Source organism: Syngnathus scovelli, chromosome 9, assembly GCF_024217435.2.
Source record: "Syngnathus scovelli strain Florida chromosome 9, RoL_Ssco_1.2, whole genome shotgun sequence".
Classification (NCBI taxonomy): domain Eukaryota; kingdom Metazoa; phylum Chordata; class Actinopteri; order Syngnathiformes; family Syngnathidae; genus Syngnathus; species Syngnathus scovelli.
Genome location: NC_090855.1, coordinates 7373900 through 7391700, shown reverse-complemented (window position 1 = coordinate 7391700; position 17801 = coordinate 7373900). Strand labels below are relative to the sequence as shown.

The 17801-nt window shown below is 39.3% G+C and overlaps 1 protein-coding gene across 1 annotated transcript; it reads right to left on the bottom strand.

Annotated features, from left to right (window-relative positions):
* Positions 1–385: 385 nt before the first annotated feature.
* Positions 386–6487, bottom strand: lyplal1 (lysophospholipase like 1). The gene is made up of 5 exons (XM_049730573.1): positions 6331–6487; positions 5885–5984; positions 4580–4749; positions 2050–2165; positions 386–663 (listed from the first exon to the last, which is right to left on the bottom strand). The coding sequence occupies exons 1-5, from the start codon at positions 6413–6415 to the stop codon at positions 442–444; spliced, it is 693 nt and encodes a 230-aa protein (XP_049586530.1). The 5' UTR covers positions 6416–6487; the 3' UTR covers positions 386–441.
* Positions 6488–17801: the final 11314 nt, after the last annotated feature.

Below are 17801 nucleotides of genomic sequence, written 5' to 3'. Positions count from 1 at the left end.
TGCAAAACTGAGCTCCTTGTGTTTGTTCCAGCTCTACCTCCCCTTTATACTGCTTCACCTTCATGTGCAAAAGCCCCATTTGCTCATGTAGCCACGCTGACAACATCCTTCTCCTGCCTTCATTCACTTCCCTCATCCATTCATCCACTCCAAATCACCTGAACATAGTTGCCTGATCCAAGTGCAAGCGATATTTATAATTTTATCGAAGTCAACTGGACAACAAAGGAGAGGAGAATATATGACATTGATGTGGAAAGACAAACTTGCTGATGAGGCACTTTTTCTTTCTAGGATGAGTAACCGTTTCAAGAGATATAAGATCTAAAGTCCAGAATACAATTATTTTTTAAACGTCATTATCAATAAGAGAAAAACCACAATCCGAAGTGTACAAATATTTATTCCTAACATTTGATGCAATGAGAAGATAACTGGGGGTCAGGATGTGCTAGGTGGAAGTTTTTGGAGAATCCACGCCTTCAGCAGGGAGAGTTGGTGGTAAAGACCAGGTAGGGAGTGGAAAGTGGTTTTCATCCCTGCCTTCTGCAGCAACATTGATGTGTCATCTCCCCATTGATGAGGCACCAGCTCATCACTTGTCCCATGGCACTGGAGCAACTCCGGGAGGGAGTGTTCCGCTCTGATCCGCTCATCTACTGCCTTCATTGCACAGAAATTCACAAACTGAGGGCCAGTGTGGTGTGATTGTTCAAAGGTGATCACAAATATGGCGGTTTGAATGTGCTGGAGTTTAATGTGGGCTCCCGCAAGGCCTTTCATAAATCATTTCATATTCCACGACATTCGGCAAAAAAAATAAAAAAATCTAACCTTTTGACCGTAACACGAAAGATACTGAGGAATAATATCCAGATGGCGAGCAACCTACGGAAGTATAGATTTACTGGCGCCACCAATACTAAGCCCAATACATCCTCGGACCGGAGTGCTTCCAGGTGTCCTGTCGATGCCCTCCCCCATAGGGGCCCAGCAAAATGCATCTTTCAAAACTCAGGTCTGAAATTGTCATTGTGCTGAAGGTGGCTTTAATTTTCACAAGTGATCCGATTGAACATATTTAAGTCACTGCTGATTAATTTGCCTTGTGTTGCGAGCAATAGTTTGAGTTATGGGGAAAATGTATTTAGGATACGAGTGATTGGAGTCGGAGCATGTTCAAGAAACAGATCAAACTCATAAGTCAAGCCATCGTAGTATCTGGATTTCTTTGGTGAATGTTCATACGGTCTTCATTCATTAAATTAGAGAGACTTTTCTTTTTCTCCTGTTTTATTAAAAGAAAAGTTTCTCTACTATCTGGATTTCTGCATACATTTGTTAGAATATATATTGTACTTTGTATAATAGGTTTTGACGCACATAAACTCTAAGTATAATAGGAAGTATGGCACCATATTTTTATGAAATACTAATGGCTAAGAAAGGATGTAGTAAATCCCAGTTGGATATGACTGGAGAAGGCCTCAATTGAATCCACCTGTGCTGGAGCTTTATTATGTTTTAAAGTACCTATAAAGAGTCAGTCGAAGTCTTTGAGTTAAAGTCTTCAAAATATTTTACACACAGTCGAGAATACTGTAGTGGACTGTATTGTTTTGGCCTTATCAAACTTTCATTTCCGTGGTAAGGAGCCATAGGTTTACCCCATTTGTGAAAAGTAAGCACAACATATTCATAGAGAACAAATTTGTCTTCTTTGAAGAGTTATTCAGAAAATTCAACTGTATCTAAATGGAAGGACTTCCTCCCACTGAAATGCACTTGATTGTGGGGGGCGTTACGGTTATTTAAAGGGCAGGAATATTATTCAAAGATCTTGATTTAAGATTCTATGCTATGTGGTAACCATTTAAATAATTAATGGAAAATATGCCAGCGAGTAATTTGGCAACTTGATAATCATTGCAATTTCAACAAGGTTCAACTTGTTTACGAATGTTGCCCGTTTATGTGTGATAAGAGCACTGAAAAAAACAATAACATATTTTGACCACAAATGACTTTGCGTATATGGATGTGTTGTACCTGAAAAGCAACGGAGTCTTTATTGAGGAAGCTGGAGAGTGCATACACCCCAGCAATATCAGGGTGGTGGCGACATGCCAAGTGGAGTGCCATAGCGCCACCCATGGAGAAGCCCCCTTTTATTTGGAAAGACAAAGAGAAATAAAAAATGAATAAAATAATGAAAAACAGCTGCAGTTCTGTGATTATTTCCCACATATCAGAACAAGGGATGCACCCATGACATACTACACGTTTACCCAGGGCAACTTAAGGCTCAATTTAAGGCTTTTTTACAGGAAAAAAGAAACAAATCGTAAGTTCCACATCATCAACTTTTTGGTCCTGTAATAAGCCGTCCAAATCTGGCTTTAATCTTTCACATCTGGGTATGAGTGTGCACGTATCCAAAATCACGTCTGAAGAAAAAAGGATGAGGGAAATGTAAAGAATGCAAATGTGAACTGATCAGTGCAAATGAAAGTGATCGTCGGGTACAATCGTGCATAAAAATAATAAAGTGCACTTAGCAGGTTCAGATAAATGGAGAATATTTATCCAAAGACTGCAGACATTTCTAAGCAGCAATGCTTAGAAAATAACAACACTTAACCTTCTTACCATGGAAATGGAAAGTGAATTGAACAAATTGCTCGTGCAAAATATGTTGTACTTTATAATTTGGCGAGGCCAGTCAAATTTTCCACACTAAAAAAACCTCCCTTTTTCTTCAACCTCCCAGAAAGCTAATTGATCAAACTTCTTGTCCAAAACACATTCTACTTCATAAGTCAGTGAGGCCACTCAAGTCCTCCCACATAAAGCTCTTCCAACTAGGGATGTCCTATACCACTTTTTTAGACCTATACTAGTACAAATACTCAATTCTTGAGTAGTCACAGATACCAATAACAATTCCACTAATAATTTCATTTCATAATGTTTCTCCGCCAAAAAAACAATGACGGATAACTTAAAAAAAACATATCTCAATATAGCATTTGTCCTTAAAAATGCATGGAGAAAGCAGAATATAAATACAGGTTGTATTGTATTGTATTACATTGCATTGTATCATACAAAGCCCTGACTACATAAACAAATAATTCAGTAGCCCAAAATAGTCTCAATCAAAAGTCCCGCAAAAAGTGTGGGCACACTATACATGCGAGGGTTTTGCGCAATCCCAGAATTGGGTGTGAAAAAACACCTGACACCACTTCTTCTGACCCCGCTGACACTGACATACAAATCAAACTCTCCCACTGTGGGTCAGGCCACATAGTTGCGGCAATATTTCACAATATTTCCCCCGCAAAAATGGTTTCCATAGAAAGTATCTACAGTTTGTCTCCGAGCCAAGGAAGAGCACTTTGGGTACTCAGGGCTGCAATTCTAAAGAACAGCCAAGTGAATCCACTCAGTATTTATAGTTAATGACAAAATGTTATGATTTAAGAAAGTATTCCAGCACTTTCCCATGAGCATATGCTTTTTCACTTATAGTACTTGGGAATAGAGTTCGTGAGCTTTTCTGGACCTTAACACTACGTCTTTCACACAGTTCTCTCAACCCCCCACCCTCCCCTCGCAGTACCACCTTCATGGCTTCACGACTTGAAAGTTAACCCTTTCCCCACGGCTCTCGGTAGTTTCTCCTTTCATAGGGGAACGGCAATCAGTGAAATTAAAACACTTGATGGCCTCCCATATGTTTCCTGTGGGAACTCTTACCTTACTCCAGTCATAATATTTATAGTACTTCACTCGACTCATTGTATTTCACAGTGATTTAGATGGACTTGATAAGACGAATATTTGAAGCAAAAAGCTTTTGGGGGGTGCAGAGAAATATCTTTACAAACGTTTCATTCGCTGTTGGCAGAATATAAAAGGCCCTAGTATAACTTGATGAGCAGCATTCTTGATTTTATATCATGACGGTGGGAGGCAGGGAGTAAGGTTTGCAACTGTGTGCGAGTTTGCGCATGCAAAGGGGAGGGGAATTAGAGGAAAATAGATACTGTGAGAAAGGGAGGGAGTGAACGAGACAGTGTGGTAGTGTTGGGAGTCGACAGATTGCATCACCACCATCCTGCCAAAGTTAAAAAGAGCTGATATAGAGGATGGGGTTTAAGTCGGTTACTCAAGTGATTTAATGGTTATAAATCACGCTCAATTTATTGAAGAAAAAAAAAAGAGCTGCACTTTTTTTTACTCCATCGTTCTTTGCAAAGCTGAATGAGTATCGTTGACAGTTGCTCCATAATATACTATAAAACAGGTAGTTTAAGTTTAACAAAACTGAAAAATGAATAACTGGATTCCACAAAACTTTAAGGGCCGTGGCATAAACTAAGGAACCGCAAAATTCAGATTTTTTGGTAGTTAAAACTAGATGACTTCTTCCACTGGTTAACATGAGCATTTAATCTGTGTGTATCCTGCCACACTAATCTTGCGAAACAAATGCAAATCACTGCAGTCCCAAGCAATATAAATGTAAGAAATAAAAATAATGTAGTATGTATAATAATAAAATAAAACATACCAATGATCATGCGATGTTTGGGAATCCCAGAATTGACTTCCTCCTCAATGATGGAGCCTAAGGTGCTGCACATGGCATCAATAGATTGTAGATTCTCTGGGCTGTCGTATGAGATCTTGTAACGGTCAAACCAAACATTGGACAGGGCTCCGTTCATAGGTGTGTACGGTCTAATTGGAATTAAGAAAGGGGTCAAAGGTCAGCTCCGATGACAATCACGTTAATTGTTGACATCTTAACAGTGGCTCCAACTAAACGATGGCATGCAAAGGATATTCCCTCATCAACATGTTGTCAGTGTTTCACTATCTGCGGTATTTGTTTGTCTATTTTATATTGTTATTGGTGATTTTTTTTTTTTTTTAAATAAAAAGAAGAAGGCCGGTCAACTTTTTAACATTCAATCATACCGTGAATTGTCACCTGAGTGGCAAGTATGTTGGGCAAAAGATCACTTCAAGACTGAGTTAAAGTAAATGACATCTGTTATTTTTAAGATCGGTGGAAAATTGTCACTATAGTTGTACATAAATCAACAATGTACTGCATTTGTAAATTCTCCTTCGAATTGATTTTAAAAATACACTCTCACATGGCTAGGTCATAATATCCTCATAAACAACCAAGTAAGTAGCAAAGGATTTTCACATCAGCGCCTGCCAATGTTCCTGGTTTTGCTCCAGGCACATGATCAAAACATCAACAGCACGCTCACTCACTCGCTGTGAATTCTCTCGACAATGACCTATTCAGTTCACACATGGACTCAATCGGATCTTACACAGACTTTGTACTAGGAAGCTGGCACGACTGTTTAATATCCACTTTGAACCTGTCTGACTGGTTTCGACGTTTGCACTCTTCCAAACGCCTCCAAGATGACTATTTCAAAGAATACCGTGATGTTGGGCTGTTCGTTTATGAAAAAAATTATCAATCATGATTATTTTGCTAATAAGTGAACTCATGATCATTCAAACAATCATTAGTTTGGGCACAAAACGAGGAAATGTTTAAACATGAAAAACATATTAAAACATACATTTCTTTGAAACGCCATCATTATGCATGTTCCTTTTGGACAAAACTAAATTTAGATTTTTTTTTATTTTGGAATAAAAAATGTGCAAATGTAAAAATTGAAGCATGCTGTCCTTGTATGAACAAACATTGGATGTGAATGCATATTTACAATTTTTCTTTTTTACAATTATGCCAATTGTGTAACCGTGGAATGTAATAATTGTAATTGCGATAAAATTTTGACACATTTGGTAAGTTAAAAAACAAACAAACAAATCATACCTTATTGGGGCTGTGGGGTAAATGACTCTGATGTGAGCAAAAGTCAGACCAGGCATCATCACATCTCGAACCCAAGTTCTTAACTCTTGCCCAGTGCCACCTAGTCGTGGAAATTAAGAGCATTGTCATGATCTCTTCAACGCGCTATTATCATTTTAAACAACATGATGAATTTTAGACGCATGGCAAATGCACTGGCAAGAGAACTTTGCACTGTTTCAAGGGCAACTTTATTCCTTAATATTTGCTGCATTATTCACATATCCAGTGTGTACTTTAATTTACCAGACGTTCTTAAATGCTGTGTCAAAAATACTACGAGAAAAAGTGAACAAGTCACTGGTGTGTCTCGACAGCCTTGACGTTGAACAACCCGTCTGACAGTTAAAAAGAAAAATGAATATTAAAGTTCTTGCACATTTAAGAGTTTCAGGGAGTAAACGCACCTGCACCGTGCAGAAAGATAACCGTAGCGGAGTGCTTCCCGGTGGGCGACACTACACACTTTTGAAGCTTCTGCAAAGCAGCCATGACAGCAGTAAGGAAATCTCGCGAGAATCTTCTCGTTGCAGGATGGGGAGGATTTTTTTTTGTTTTTTTGCAGAGAATACAGTGATCCCTCGCTACTTAGCGTTTCGTTTATCACGGCTTCACTACATCGCGGATGGAACAAATTATCCGCGATAAACGAAGGATTACTGTACTTATAAACACCATGACATTTTCTCTCTCAAATATAAACACGCAGATTCCAATACAAGGGGAAAACAAAACAAAACAAAACGAAACAAAACAAAACAAAACAAAACAAAACAAAACAAAAAACAAAACAATCACCTTTAGGATTCATGATCACCTCTTTTCTTGATTTGTTTGCCATTGGTGTTCTACAAATTACTTTCTTCTTATGGAAACTAAAACTTGATAATGCCAGTTCTTGGGGAGGATTGTTAATATAATTTTCGGAATCATAAACAATATGTTATGAAACGTAATATTATGAAATATCTAAATTAAACAGTATGGTTTGCCGTAGTTTAGGCATGTGAAGTCATGAATCCCAAACTGCTGCTGTTATCTTGATAAATCCAACATGCTTTCCAGCACTGTGTCATACAGTGTGGTGACCTAATGGAATGTCTGGATCTGCATATCAGTTTAAACACATTTGAGCATCTTATCTTGTATAAACCTTGGCCTAGTAAGCTTAAATTCTGGTCATTTTCCTAAGCCATGCACTCAGTGGACCACACAAACTTTGTCCCTGCCCTGAACTCCCCTCTCATAATACAATGAGCGGGGGGAAAGTGCTGCTTTAAATGGCCTAAAGCAAATATAGTTACTGTTGCGACTCATTGTGTTGAGATTTGATGATGTCACAATGCTTGTGACCCTATTAATAGAAGACAGACTCTCTCTAGCAGGCCGACCAAATTACGACTGAATTCAAAATAAATGAATCAAATGAATGTTTAGTAAGCATAAATAATCATGTATGTGTATAGATGAGAACCATTTTTCCACTCAGAAACAGTATGTTGATATTTTTAGGATACATTTTAAGTCCTCCCATCAGGGAAGCAAATTAGCAGCTTTTTCCCTTTGTTTTACTCCGGATGCCCTTTCTAACACAATCCACCATTTCTTTTTCTTTTATTTTTTTGTAATCCAGGCTTTGGATCGGACGTTGCCGGCTATAGAGGCACTAGCCAGAAATTGAAACCTAAATGCATGAAAGGCAGCATCGCTTCCAAACTTCAGTAAGAGTTCATTCCATTCCTGTTCATTCAAAACAGACAGGATTCTCGTGTTGTAATTATGTGCAGGTCACAAATCGTCCACAGGAATATGTCACTGATAAACTGACAAAATCCTCATAACTAAATAATTTTGTGAAGTGCTTAGGAAGAGCTGAAGTTTGGCAGGGAAGTTTCTAGTACAGTATATTGAAAGGTAGCTGAAGCCTTTCCTCCTTGATTTTCTGTTTGAGACGTTGTGTACACACTGCACAGATCACCAAACTCAGGACTGATAAATAGAAGGAGACTCTGCTTTCGATACTTGGGGCATCAAAATCAAAAGAGTCGTAATTGACGTCGATTGGTAGGGCTTGGTCGAGGTCCATTTTGTTCCTCTGGTGCTCTACAATGCACATTTTGGCGCCGTGGTACCTGTCTAAAAACTCCACTACACAATGTAAGCACTATTGACCTCGGTATCCTGCCTCAGTCCAAATGTAGTTCGCAGCCTTGGCAGCTTTTTCCAACTTTATGGCTTCACATCAAAGCCCCCCTCCTGCAGCATTGCCAAAGAGCGCCACATAACTCAACCAACATGAAAGTACTCCTGAGTGTAAATTTTTTATGAAGAGGAAAAAAGTAAACATGCAGAACCTTTAATGTAGTAGATAACTGGGTGGTTGGTCAGGGGGTGTTGCAGAGACAATACTGGCACCTCTCTCACAATTTGAATCAGCACAGTCAGCTTTAAGTGGGCTTTTTATTGCGTCTTCAACAATGCCAATAAACTTTTGCTTTGCCTTCATCGTCTCTCACGGTACCACTTCTTCTATTTGAATTCAACAATTTTTTTTTTGAACAGCAATACAAGAGCAGAAGTTTTGGATTTAGAGGAATGCTTATTGTAGGCCAAAGAATTTTCAGGCAAAATCTTTTTATTCTCAGGCCTGACTTTGATGTGCATGCAGATATTATCTTTCTCAAAAATTAAAAGCATACTGTACATGTCAGTCCAAGGGTTAACAAGAACAACATGATACAGGACAATTTAGCTTGCCCCATGAAACTCTTTAATCCATCCCAAATGCCTAATTACTGATTATATTAACCTGGTTATGGTCAGCTTTAAAACTTGAGTGATCTGCTTTTTCTCCATTTTTCCCACACAACGTACAGTTTATCTTGTTGGCTGATGGAGAGTCTCACTCATATCAAGCCAGATGCAATGATTTTTCATTAGCCTACATTGCAGAGAAAAGATAAGCTGTCTTTTCTATGCTGCAATACTTACCTGGCTAAAGGTATTTTTGGACAGCAAAGGTAAATGAGTAGTCGTGGTTCTGCTTGGGTAGCTCTGGGAAGTGTGAGGCAAATCCCCCCCCCCTTTTTTTTAAATAAAAAAAATAAAATAAAACTAATAACTACAAAGCAGAGCAAGAAATCCACACCACCTTAAAACAAATGAGATTCAGACCACTGGGTGTCAGTAAAAACATCTTCATGTTGGCTGCTACTTGGCTGAACAGTCACTATCAGAAGTGGTTTCAAACTTGAGAGCAGGGAATGCGAGATGTTTCAGCTCAAGACCCACATTAAAAATAAATTGCTTTCCTCCTCAGAACAGAACATTACAAGTTGTATGCCTATATAGTAAGGTTTCAAGAGACCAGGCGACGAGCCAACTTTACGACTGCACAATCTTCATGAGGACAATTGCCACACGTTTTAAAAGAAATCATACCTGCTTGATTATGAAACTGAGCAAAGAATGAGGACAGTAATGCAAAGCCTGACTGCAGCCAAAATATGTGCAATAATTAGCACACAACCCCACAAAGTTTGAGAGCATTGTCAAAATAATATCAGGTATGATTTCATGTGTATGGAGGACACAACACTTTAGCATTAGTCAGACAACAACATTTTTCATCTGAACCGTTCACGTGTCCATTCGGCAGCAGTGGGCATTATGAAAGGAAGCAGACAAGTTCCCTTGCCAGATTCCAACTGGACTGGATTAGGACTGAGATGTTCAAGAGAAGGGATACATTTCAAAGAGGACCAGTGGTTATGTGATGGAGAAACATGAGACAGAGAAAAAGGCTTGATGACGGAGTGTACGTTTTATTTTATAGGATTATGTGCTCTTTTTGACAGATGATGAGTTTGTTGCCAAAGCCACACAATGACCAGATCTTTTTTATTTTTTACAGAATAGTCACTTTTGACGTTTGCTATATGAATGAATGTTTCCTCAGATTCATATTCCATGTATAATATATATTTATTGTTTAGTTCCATAACTGTTGTTTTACCTGTAAGGCACGAATGTCTTTTAATTATTATTATTGTTTAATAATTTTTGGTCTTGTTTTGTTTCTATTAAGACAGCACAAATAATTCAAAGACTAGAGCCAATATTTCACTTTGACTGTTCAACAATCACTGACCCTTGCCCAGATTTAGAGCACTATTGTTCACGGCAAAAAGGCTGTGGAACCAAGTGATGATAAGATGCAGGGAGCTTGCATTGCAGGGCAGATGAATATTACTACCGTTAATGTTCCTGGTCCAGGTTCTAACCATCGAGGAAAGGATCTAACAGTCGGGAATGTGTGGGAGTTGACCATCTTATCAAGGGAAAGGACAGAGGAAATATAGCATTGGCATAGGTGGACTCCGTGATTAATGTAATGTCAGCCTTACAGCCACACATCCCACTCTCATACCTCACCCAGGAGAAAATCAGATTTGGCATAGAAAGAAAAACAAGGTAATGAATAATCTGGTGTGAACAAGGCAGTTAGATGAATCTCAAATCCCCCTTTACTATTTTCCATCTGAAAATGTTTTGAAGACATTCCAGCTCTGTGGAAAATGTGTGTGGTAAGTGAATAAACAGACACTGATTCAATTCCAGAGTCATATAAGCTTGAACATGATCCTTGGAGGGGCTTGGGAGGGGGATCTGTGGGCCCGGGGCCTATTAGAGGGCTCCTGAGTAGGCTACACTTTTTGGTACACTCAATAAACAGTTTGTTAGGTCGGACGGAGTCTGTCTTACCAGTTTAACAAGTGCAACAGGTATTAAGTCTTCTAGTCAGGAGGCAACCTATTTTCCAACTGCTCTTACCATCCAACAACACCTGTTAACACAAATCATATTTTCAAGGAGCACATTGATGAGTTTTCCAGCTTTGAGGCAGCCGGTGAATTTGCCTGTGGTTTCAGCCCATTGTGCTATAAATTCAAATGACTTGGATGGCAATTCCTGACAGGTGTTAGAGAAAATTATGTTTACGCTGTTCAGATATTTTCACACAAGCACCGTGACCAAAGGACTAACTTGCCAAAACGTGATTTAAGACCGGATTGGTGTAAAATGACTGGTACAGTTGTAAATTCTAGTGCGGCACTCTGTCTTAGCTGTATTTAAAAAAAGGGAGGCACAAGCTGGATGAATGGAAGATTGTGATTGCCATGAACAACCCTGATCTGAAACTGAGTGGCTCTTTGTGTTCATAGTTCGTGCATTTGGTACCACTACACCCTCGGCCGTAGTTTGATGATCCCACGTCTCGGACACTCAAACCACCACCTGGTGGTGTGTTGGTGTCGAGGGTGGGGGAGCATATCAGCCAGGTCTGGAAGAAATTATGTATTCTTGAATCCATAGGCTATGGTCCATGCCTTCATCGTTATGGCAGCCATAAGGTGATCTGCAACTCTCATGGATTGCTGCCTGTGGGACCCAAATCTGGATAAGAGGGTAAAAAATGAATGGATGGACAGTTCATACTGGCTTCCCAGTAAACTGGCACATCAGAAGCACTAGAGCAGCTTTTCTTCACCTGCATCTTTCACATTGAAGTGTGATATTACTGTGTTCAAAGTAGCTCTTGTGGCAATCACACGTTGAGATAATTACATGTATGATGATGTCAGTGTGACAACAAATGGCGCTTGGCTGTGAGTCATGGTTGTCAAATTTCATACACCACATAGCCACCCACAGCCACGGGTGGCGTTACGCTTCTACTTTGTGTGGACATCCCGTGTGGACTAGTCTTGCACACTCCCCAGCTCGATCCCATGACCACATCCCTATTGATTGAGAGTCGAGTACACGTGCCAAGTAGGCTATAAGCTTTGGCTTTCAAACTGCACACTCGCACAGCTAAGCTATTTGGCATTCATTATACTTAGATGATGGCAAATTCATACACAGTACAGCAAGCTGCAGCGGGAAAGTAAATCAATTATCACCGACAGACAGACGGACGGACGGACGGACGGACAGACTGACTGACTGACTGACACAAGTGATGCAGTGTAGTACAGTTAAAAACATGTAATGCTACATTTGACATAGTTTGGTAAATTGTGTAAACGGGAACACTAACGTCAATTGTCTCCTTGCTGCCTTCTGAAAAAAACCTTATCCTTAAATCACAAATGTTCTTGGACCACATGGACGCATTAGCAACGACAAACGTGTTATTTTCCAATCATCCTAATTAATGGTTATTAAATTGATTTAATGTTTTTGATGGTAGCCAAGACTATTAAGCTTCTCAAAATATTTCAATGCAATTCATTTAACCTCTTCATTTTCTTTGACACATGTTATAGTCCAAAAACAACACACAGTACTGCGGATAAGATATTTCTCCAACCACTCTCAGAGTTAATTTATTTATTCATTACATCATCCATCCATTTTAGCAGACCATTACACAGATGGTACGACGTATAAAATAATACCAGACTACTTGAGAGTTGGTATTGTCATCACAAACAGGAATGTTTGTGTCCACCTGAGCAACATACAATCTCTGTTAATGAACACATCTCCTCTTATGCGAATCCCTTGGGAGGACATTTCAGTAATTGGATCGTATTAGTGCTGATAAACTGAGCGAATCTCCATCACACCATACACAACCGACAAGCTCATGTGTTGCGGTGTCTTGATTTACTACGACTGAAAATGGAGGGTTCTAATCACCACAGTATGGGAAAGTGCTTTACAGATCCAGACTGGGGAAAGTACTTTCATTATTGGTGGGAAATGTGGCTGAAAATGGAAATTTCAGTAACATAGTGGGGTGAGTGGCCACGGTTATCAGATTGCAGAAGAAAATCAAACAGGACTTATCATCCGTGGGTTGCATATCAAACGCTATGGGAAAATGACTAAACTGAGTTCAAAAACCTGGAAAGTATGGTGAGCAGAGCAGGCTTTCCATGTTCGGTTGGATTTCATGGTTTTCAACATGCTATGTTCATCACAGGCAAAATGAGAGAAAGAATGAGGGAAAAGATACAAGTCACTTTTTCCACTCTCTCATTACGTTGACCTCAGCTTGAGTGAACTAGGGGCCTGTAATGTAAAACAAGATTAGAGTAAAACAGCTGGGACGTTAATAATATCTGGGAGGGTTTTTGAGGAGTGAAGGACACCATTGGCTCTGTTCCCTAAAAGTAAATGAATAAATCAATGGGAACATTTTTTTCTGTAAAACTGCGCCATTAATGTCACACAAAACTTTAGTGGATGAGTCACCATCATGCACCTTTCACTATTTTCAAAGTGTGATGATGACCACAGAACTAGGAACTAAAAGAATGTCTGTCATCCTCCTCAGCATAACACAGCAGTGAAGTAGGGCTATCATAATAAATTACAAAAACAGACACAACACTTGTAGATGGCCATATCAGGCAACTTGTGTGGCCCCGGAATGAGCAGTGACGGAGAGGCACAACCCAAATCGACACACTCATATCTGTTCATATGATAGTTGACCCCTGACTACCATGAGCAGGTAACCTCAGCTCTGGTGTCTGGACTTTGTTTCCTCAGCCTGAACTTGCTTGCTCATTTCATGACAACTAGCGGTCATCTCCTGGCCCAAGGTTGCATCATATCTGACCGCCATAGTGGAACAGAGATAGTGGCTTAAGGAGCAGTGACTGTATTTCTCACTGAGCAACTTTCACTGTTGACAGCTTGGGTTAATGCATCCTTATTGAGGTTACAATTGATTATACATATGATATATTATACTATTTAATTTCATGAATACTTTTACTGGTGACATTGATATTTACACATTTCTAAATCAATTTATAGTCAAGGGATTTGGAGAATTACATGAAAGTTGAATACCCTTGAGTATTGACAGCTGCCTTTTATTTCTGAAGTGTGGGAAGTACAGGGCAGAGGAGATTCTGCTGTAGAGTTTATATTTCTATTTTCCTACTGAGGCAATGTGTAACAAGGAGTACTGTGTGGAAATGGTGTGGGTGGGCCATGGGACAGTGCTTTAACCCCAGGCTAAATCTACTATAAACTTCATGTGCATGAGTTCAAGGATGAGAACATGCAGATTAAGTAACCACTATTCTATGTAGGGTCACTGACCCCGTGCAACCTTAGATCTGTGTGTGTAAAATCTCACGATAATAACTGATCGTAATTAGGAGGAAATCTGGGCTAAAGCAGAGCCAGAGATCCTCAATGGTGCCCGAAGGTGTATGGAGGGATTGGAATAATGTCAAGGAGGATTATACTCTGCACTTGGGGCTCATAAAATTTGTCAGAGATCTGGTATTGACATCATGGGATGCTGGCAAACACATTTATTGCTAATCGCAGGATGCTTCTAAAAGATTTTGAACTGTGCAGGCAGAACGCATTTGTCTGTCACACATTCATACTTCTGGAAACAACGAGCAATCATTTGAGTGCACCAGGAGCAACTAAAGTCAGCTTGTAAATATTTTTTTGATTGCTGTATTATATGAATATGTTATATTACAATCAAGAAATAATGCTGGCTTGCCGTAGCTATGAACGAATGAATCAATTATTTATTTCAAACAGACAACAGAAACAGACAAAAATGTAACTTTAGCTCATAAATTCAACCAATCAGCTCCTACAGCAATTTTTGTGCCTCTGTGTTTGTTGACTTCCCAATGTCATGCGAATATTTTCCTCATCTTACTTTGTACACACTATATATTGTTTTTTATTTACTTTATTAGCAGCTCACAGATGTGTTTCAATCATGTATTTTGGTGTTAGTTGTGACATTTGCTACTGGCAGGAATTTGTGTGCTACTTTTGGTTGTAACCAACAGCATCAGACGGCACTTGTATTAAAATCTTATTTGAGTTGGAATTGAAGATGGACTTCTACATTTAGCAGTAAATCTATCCACCACTCTGACCACAATACTTCAACTTTCCAGCAGAATGGTTCGAACACACACAGCTAACTCCTCTCGTCATACCTTATTGACATTCTGTGGTAGGAAACTGTCTGCATTTTATTCAGGTCATGGTGCGAATATTTTTCAATGGAAAATGGAATGCAACAAATGAAATAATTTTAAATAGAAGTTTAACCCTCGTAAGGATGAACAGTTCGGAAGCTGATTCTACATCGGAAAATTCCATTGGCGTTTTTGTGAACTTCTACAGTAGATTCGCATTTTGAATTTAATATAATTTTTGTGATCACCTTTGCTAATTAGTTATAGACATTGTTTGCTGAAATAGAATTGTGAATGATTTAGAACTTCGTGTTGCTCTTTGCACTTTGAGCAAGTCAGAGACCCATCAGGCAAGTCTTGATTTTATGCCAACATTTGAGTATTAAATATTTGAAGATTTTTTTTTCTTTTTTCAAATTCACCCAAAAAGTGCATATTTTTCTTTTAATGAACTGCCTTTTTTCTTACATGGCTTGCACATGCACACGGAGGGCTCTAATGTACACAAACTGATCCTACACTGAGGGAATGGTAGAGAAATCTCTGTGAAACCTTTTCGGGGTCCAGCGTTATTGACTGGCTACTGCCAGACAATATGACAGTATTGGTGAAACTATGCGTGTCTGAAAGCAGACTATTGCACTGTCAAAATAAAAACCTGGTGCCTGAGTGATTTTTGTAGCACCTTCAAATATGTATATGCTCAAATAGCTCAAAGCAACCAACTGTTGCTTTGAAACTATTTCAGTGTTATTTAGCTAAAGCTACATGAGAGCAAGAGTGGAATGAACAATGCTGAACGATCCCCTCGTGGCCTGAACCCCCTTATTGAATGGCGCATTGTCCCTCAAGATGACCTTGATTTACAGCCAGGAAATCCAACTGTCCTTGTCCATCAGCCTGACAAGTTTATCTGTAGCTGAAGCCTGCGATCTAACAGAGGAGTGTAGGCTTACAAGTGGGGTTTTCAGAAAACTGATATAATGCTCAGCTTAAAGGTATTTACTCTGAAATGTAATCGCGACAGTTTTTTCTTTGCCCCCATTTTTCATGAGCTGAAGACCTTCGACTTTTTCCATGTAATAGAGAATACGTTGGATTTGTCGAGCCAGAGCCTTCTCAATTGGTGTCAAACTCCACCCAATTCATAGATGTCTCGATCCAGAATGCTGACATCAGCAAACTGCTCACCCATATGATGCCACAATATTTGCAATCTGCCCTGTACAGTGAAAACACACATTAATCCATTATGAAAAGACCTGCTCTAAGTCACTGTCTGACAATTTGTCAAGAAATTCTTTGGTTATGCAGAGCGAATATGGCAGCAGATGTTTGGGTGACTGCTCTCAGATGATCTTGGAGGTGAACCTGCTGGGAGTGGAGGTCCTGAGCTTGATGTAAAGACTGCATCCCTGGACATTCTGTCATTGCCCACTTAAGAGGGAGAAATTCCAAATTCATTGAAACTATCCTATACAAATACCGAAATGGTGAACTGAATAAGCTGTTGTGTGTCAGCAGGAAAAGCTCAATCAAGTCAAGCAAACAGTGGCTTCTTTGCAGACTTCCTTTTGGATGTCTCTTAGCACGATGGCAGTAGGCCAGCCTTGTACAAACGATCGGAGTTTCCGTCACAGACAACCGATAAAACATGATCAACATATTCGTCACGGAGTACTGCTGCATTAAACAAATCATTAGGTGCACACTGATTTATTTATCCTGTTAGGGGCTTCGCCACCAAGAATCTTGACTCCCCCATCCTGCAGAATACATAACCCATAATAGTGAGCTAATAGAGTAAGGTTCACCTCGCTGAATACCAAGATGCAGTCTGGGCCTTCAAGAACCTTCCAAGAAAAATTGGGCATTGTGAAGATAGGCGCTAGATTGCTTGTTTTATTAACTAAGGAAATTATTTACTTGGCATTTCCAGAGCTGACAGCAAGCTTATCTTACAAGCAGGAGCAAAGAAGGGAGGTTTGTTTTTTAATCTATAAATAATCAGCATCGTGTTGTGTTTTAATTATTTATGTTTTTATCCTATTAAAAAATGATAACTGTATGTATTGTATGTATGAAATATATTGTTTTTTTGGGTATTCAAATATGTGAAATACCTGCCCCCCCTGCCCCCTCCGCCATGCTTGAAAAACATTATATGTATATATTATTGTCTTGTGCTGAAAAAGCTCATAAAAACACATACGAATGAGTTTCCTGCCTCAAGTAGAAAAGTTCCCCACACCGAACCACAATGGCTTCCTGACCGGCAAGCATTCCGCTGTTTTGCCTGTTTATCAGTGAAAGTGGGATAAAGAAAGAGCGGAAGGGCTGGAGGAAAGCAGGGTATAGGAGCGATAGACAAGGGCTGATTAAAAACAAAAATAGTGAACTAATGGAGGACGTTGACTCTATAGGTATGGCCGGTAAAGCGAAAGACAATAAACCGAAATGGCTATTGACTTCCCTCCAATGGTAAATATTCTTTTAAATCCCCCAAATGATGAGGATGATGAGTGTCTTAAAATACTTTCAGACTACTGTCAGTTGACTCAACTAAAACATACTTGATTAATTCCTCACCTTGTTTCAAAGATAACTTTCCATATTGCACTTTGTCCCGCATTTCTGACATCCTGAAAGAAAAGGTGATTTAAAGTTAGCACAGAAGATTTCTTCCCTTTCGAAGATAAACATGGAAACTATGAATACAAGATGAACTCTTAACTGCAGATTTATGTACGATCATTTACTCTTCCGTAAGCCATGCCACTATATTCGTCATACTTGTATGGTTAAGCAACTGATTACAACTTCCAGCATTGGCATCTAGTTTTGATTTGCGAGCTAGAGTCATCAAGTTGGTCTTAACTGCATTTTCAATCGAG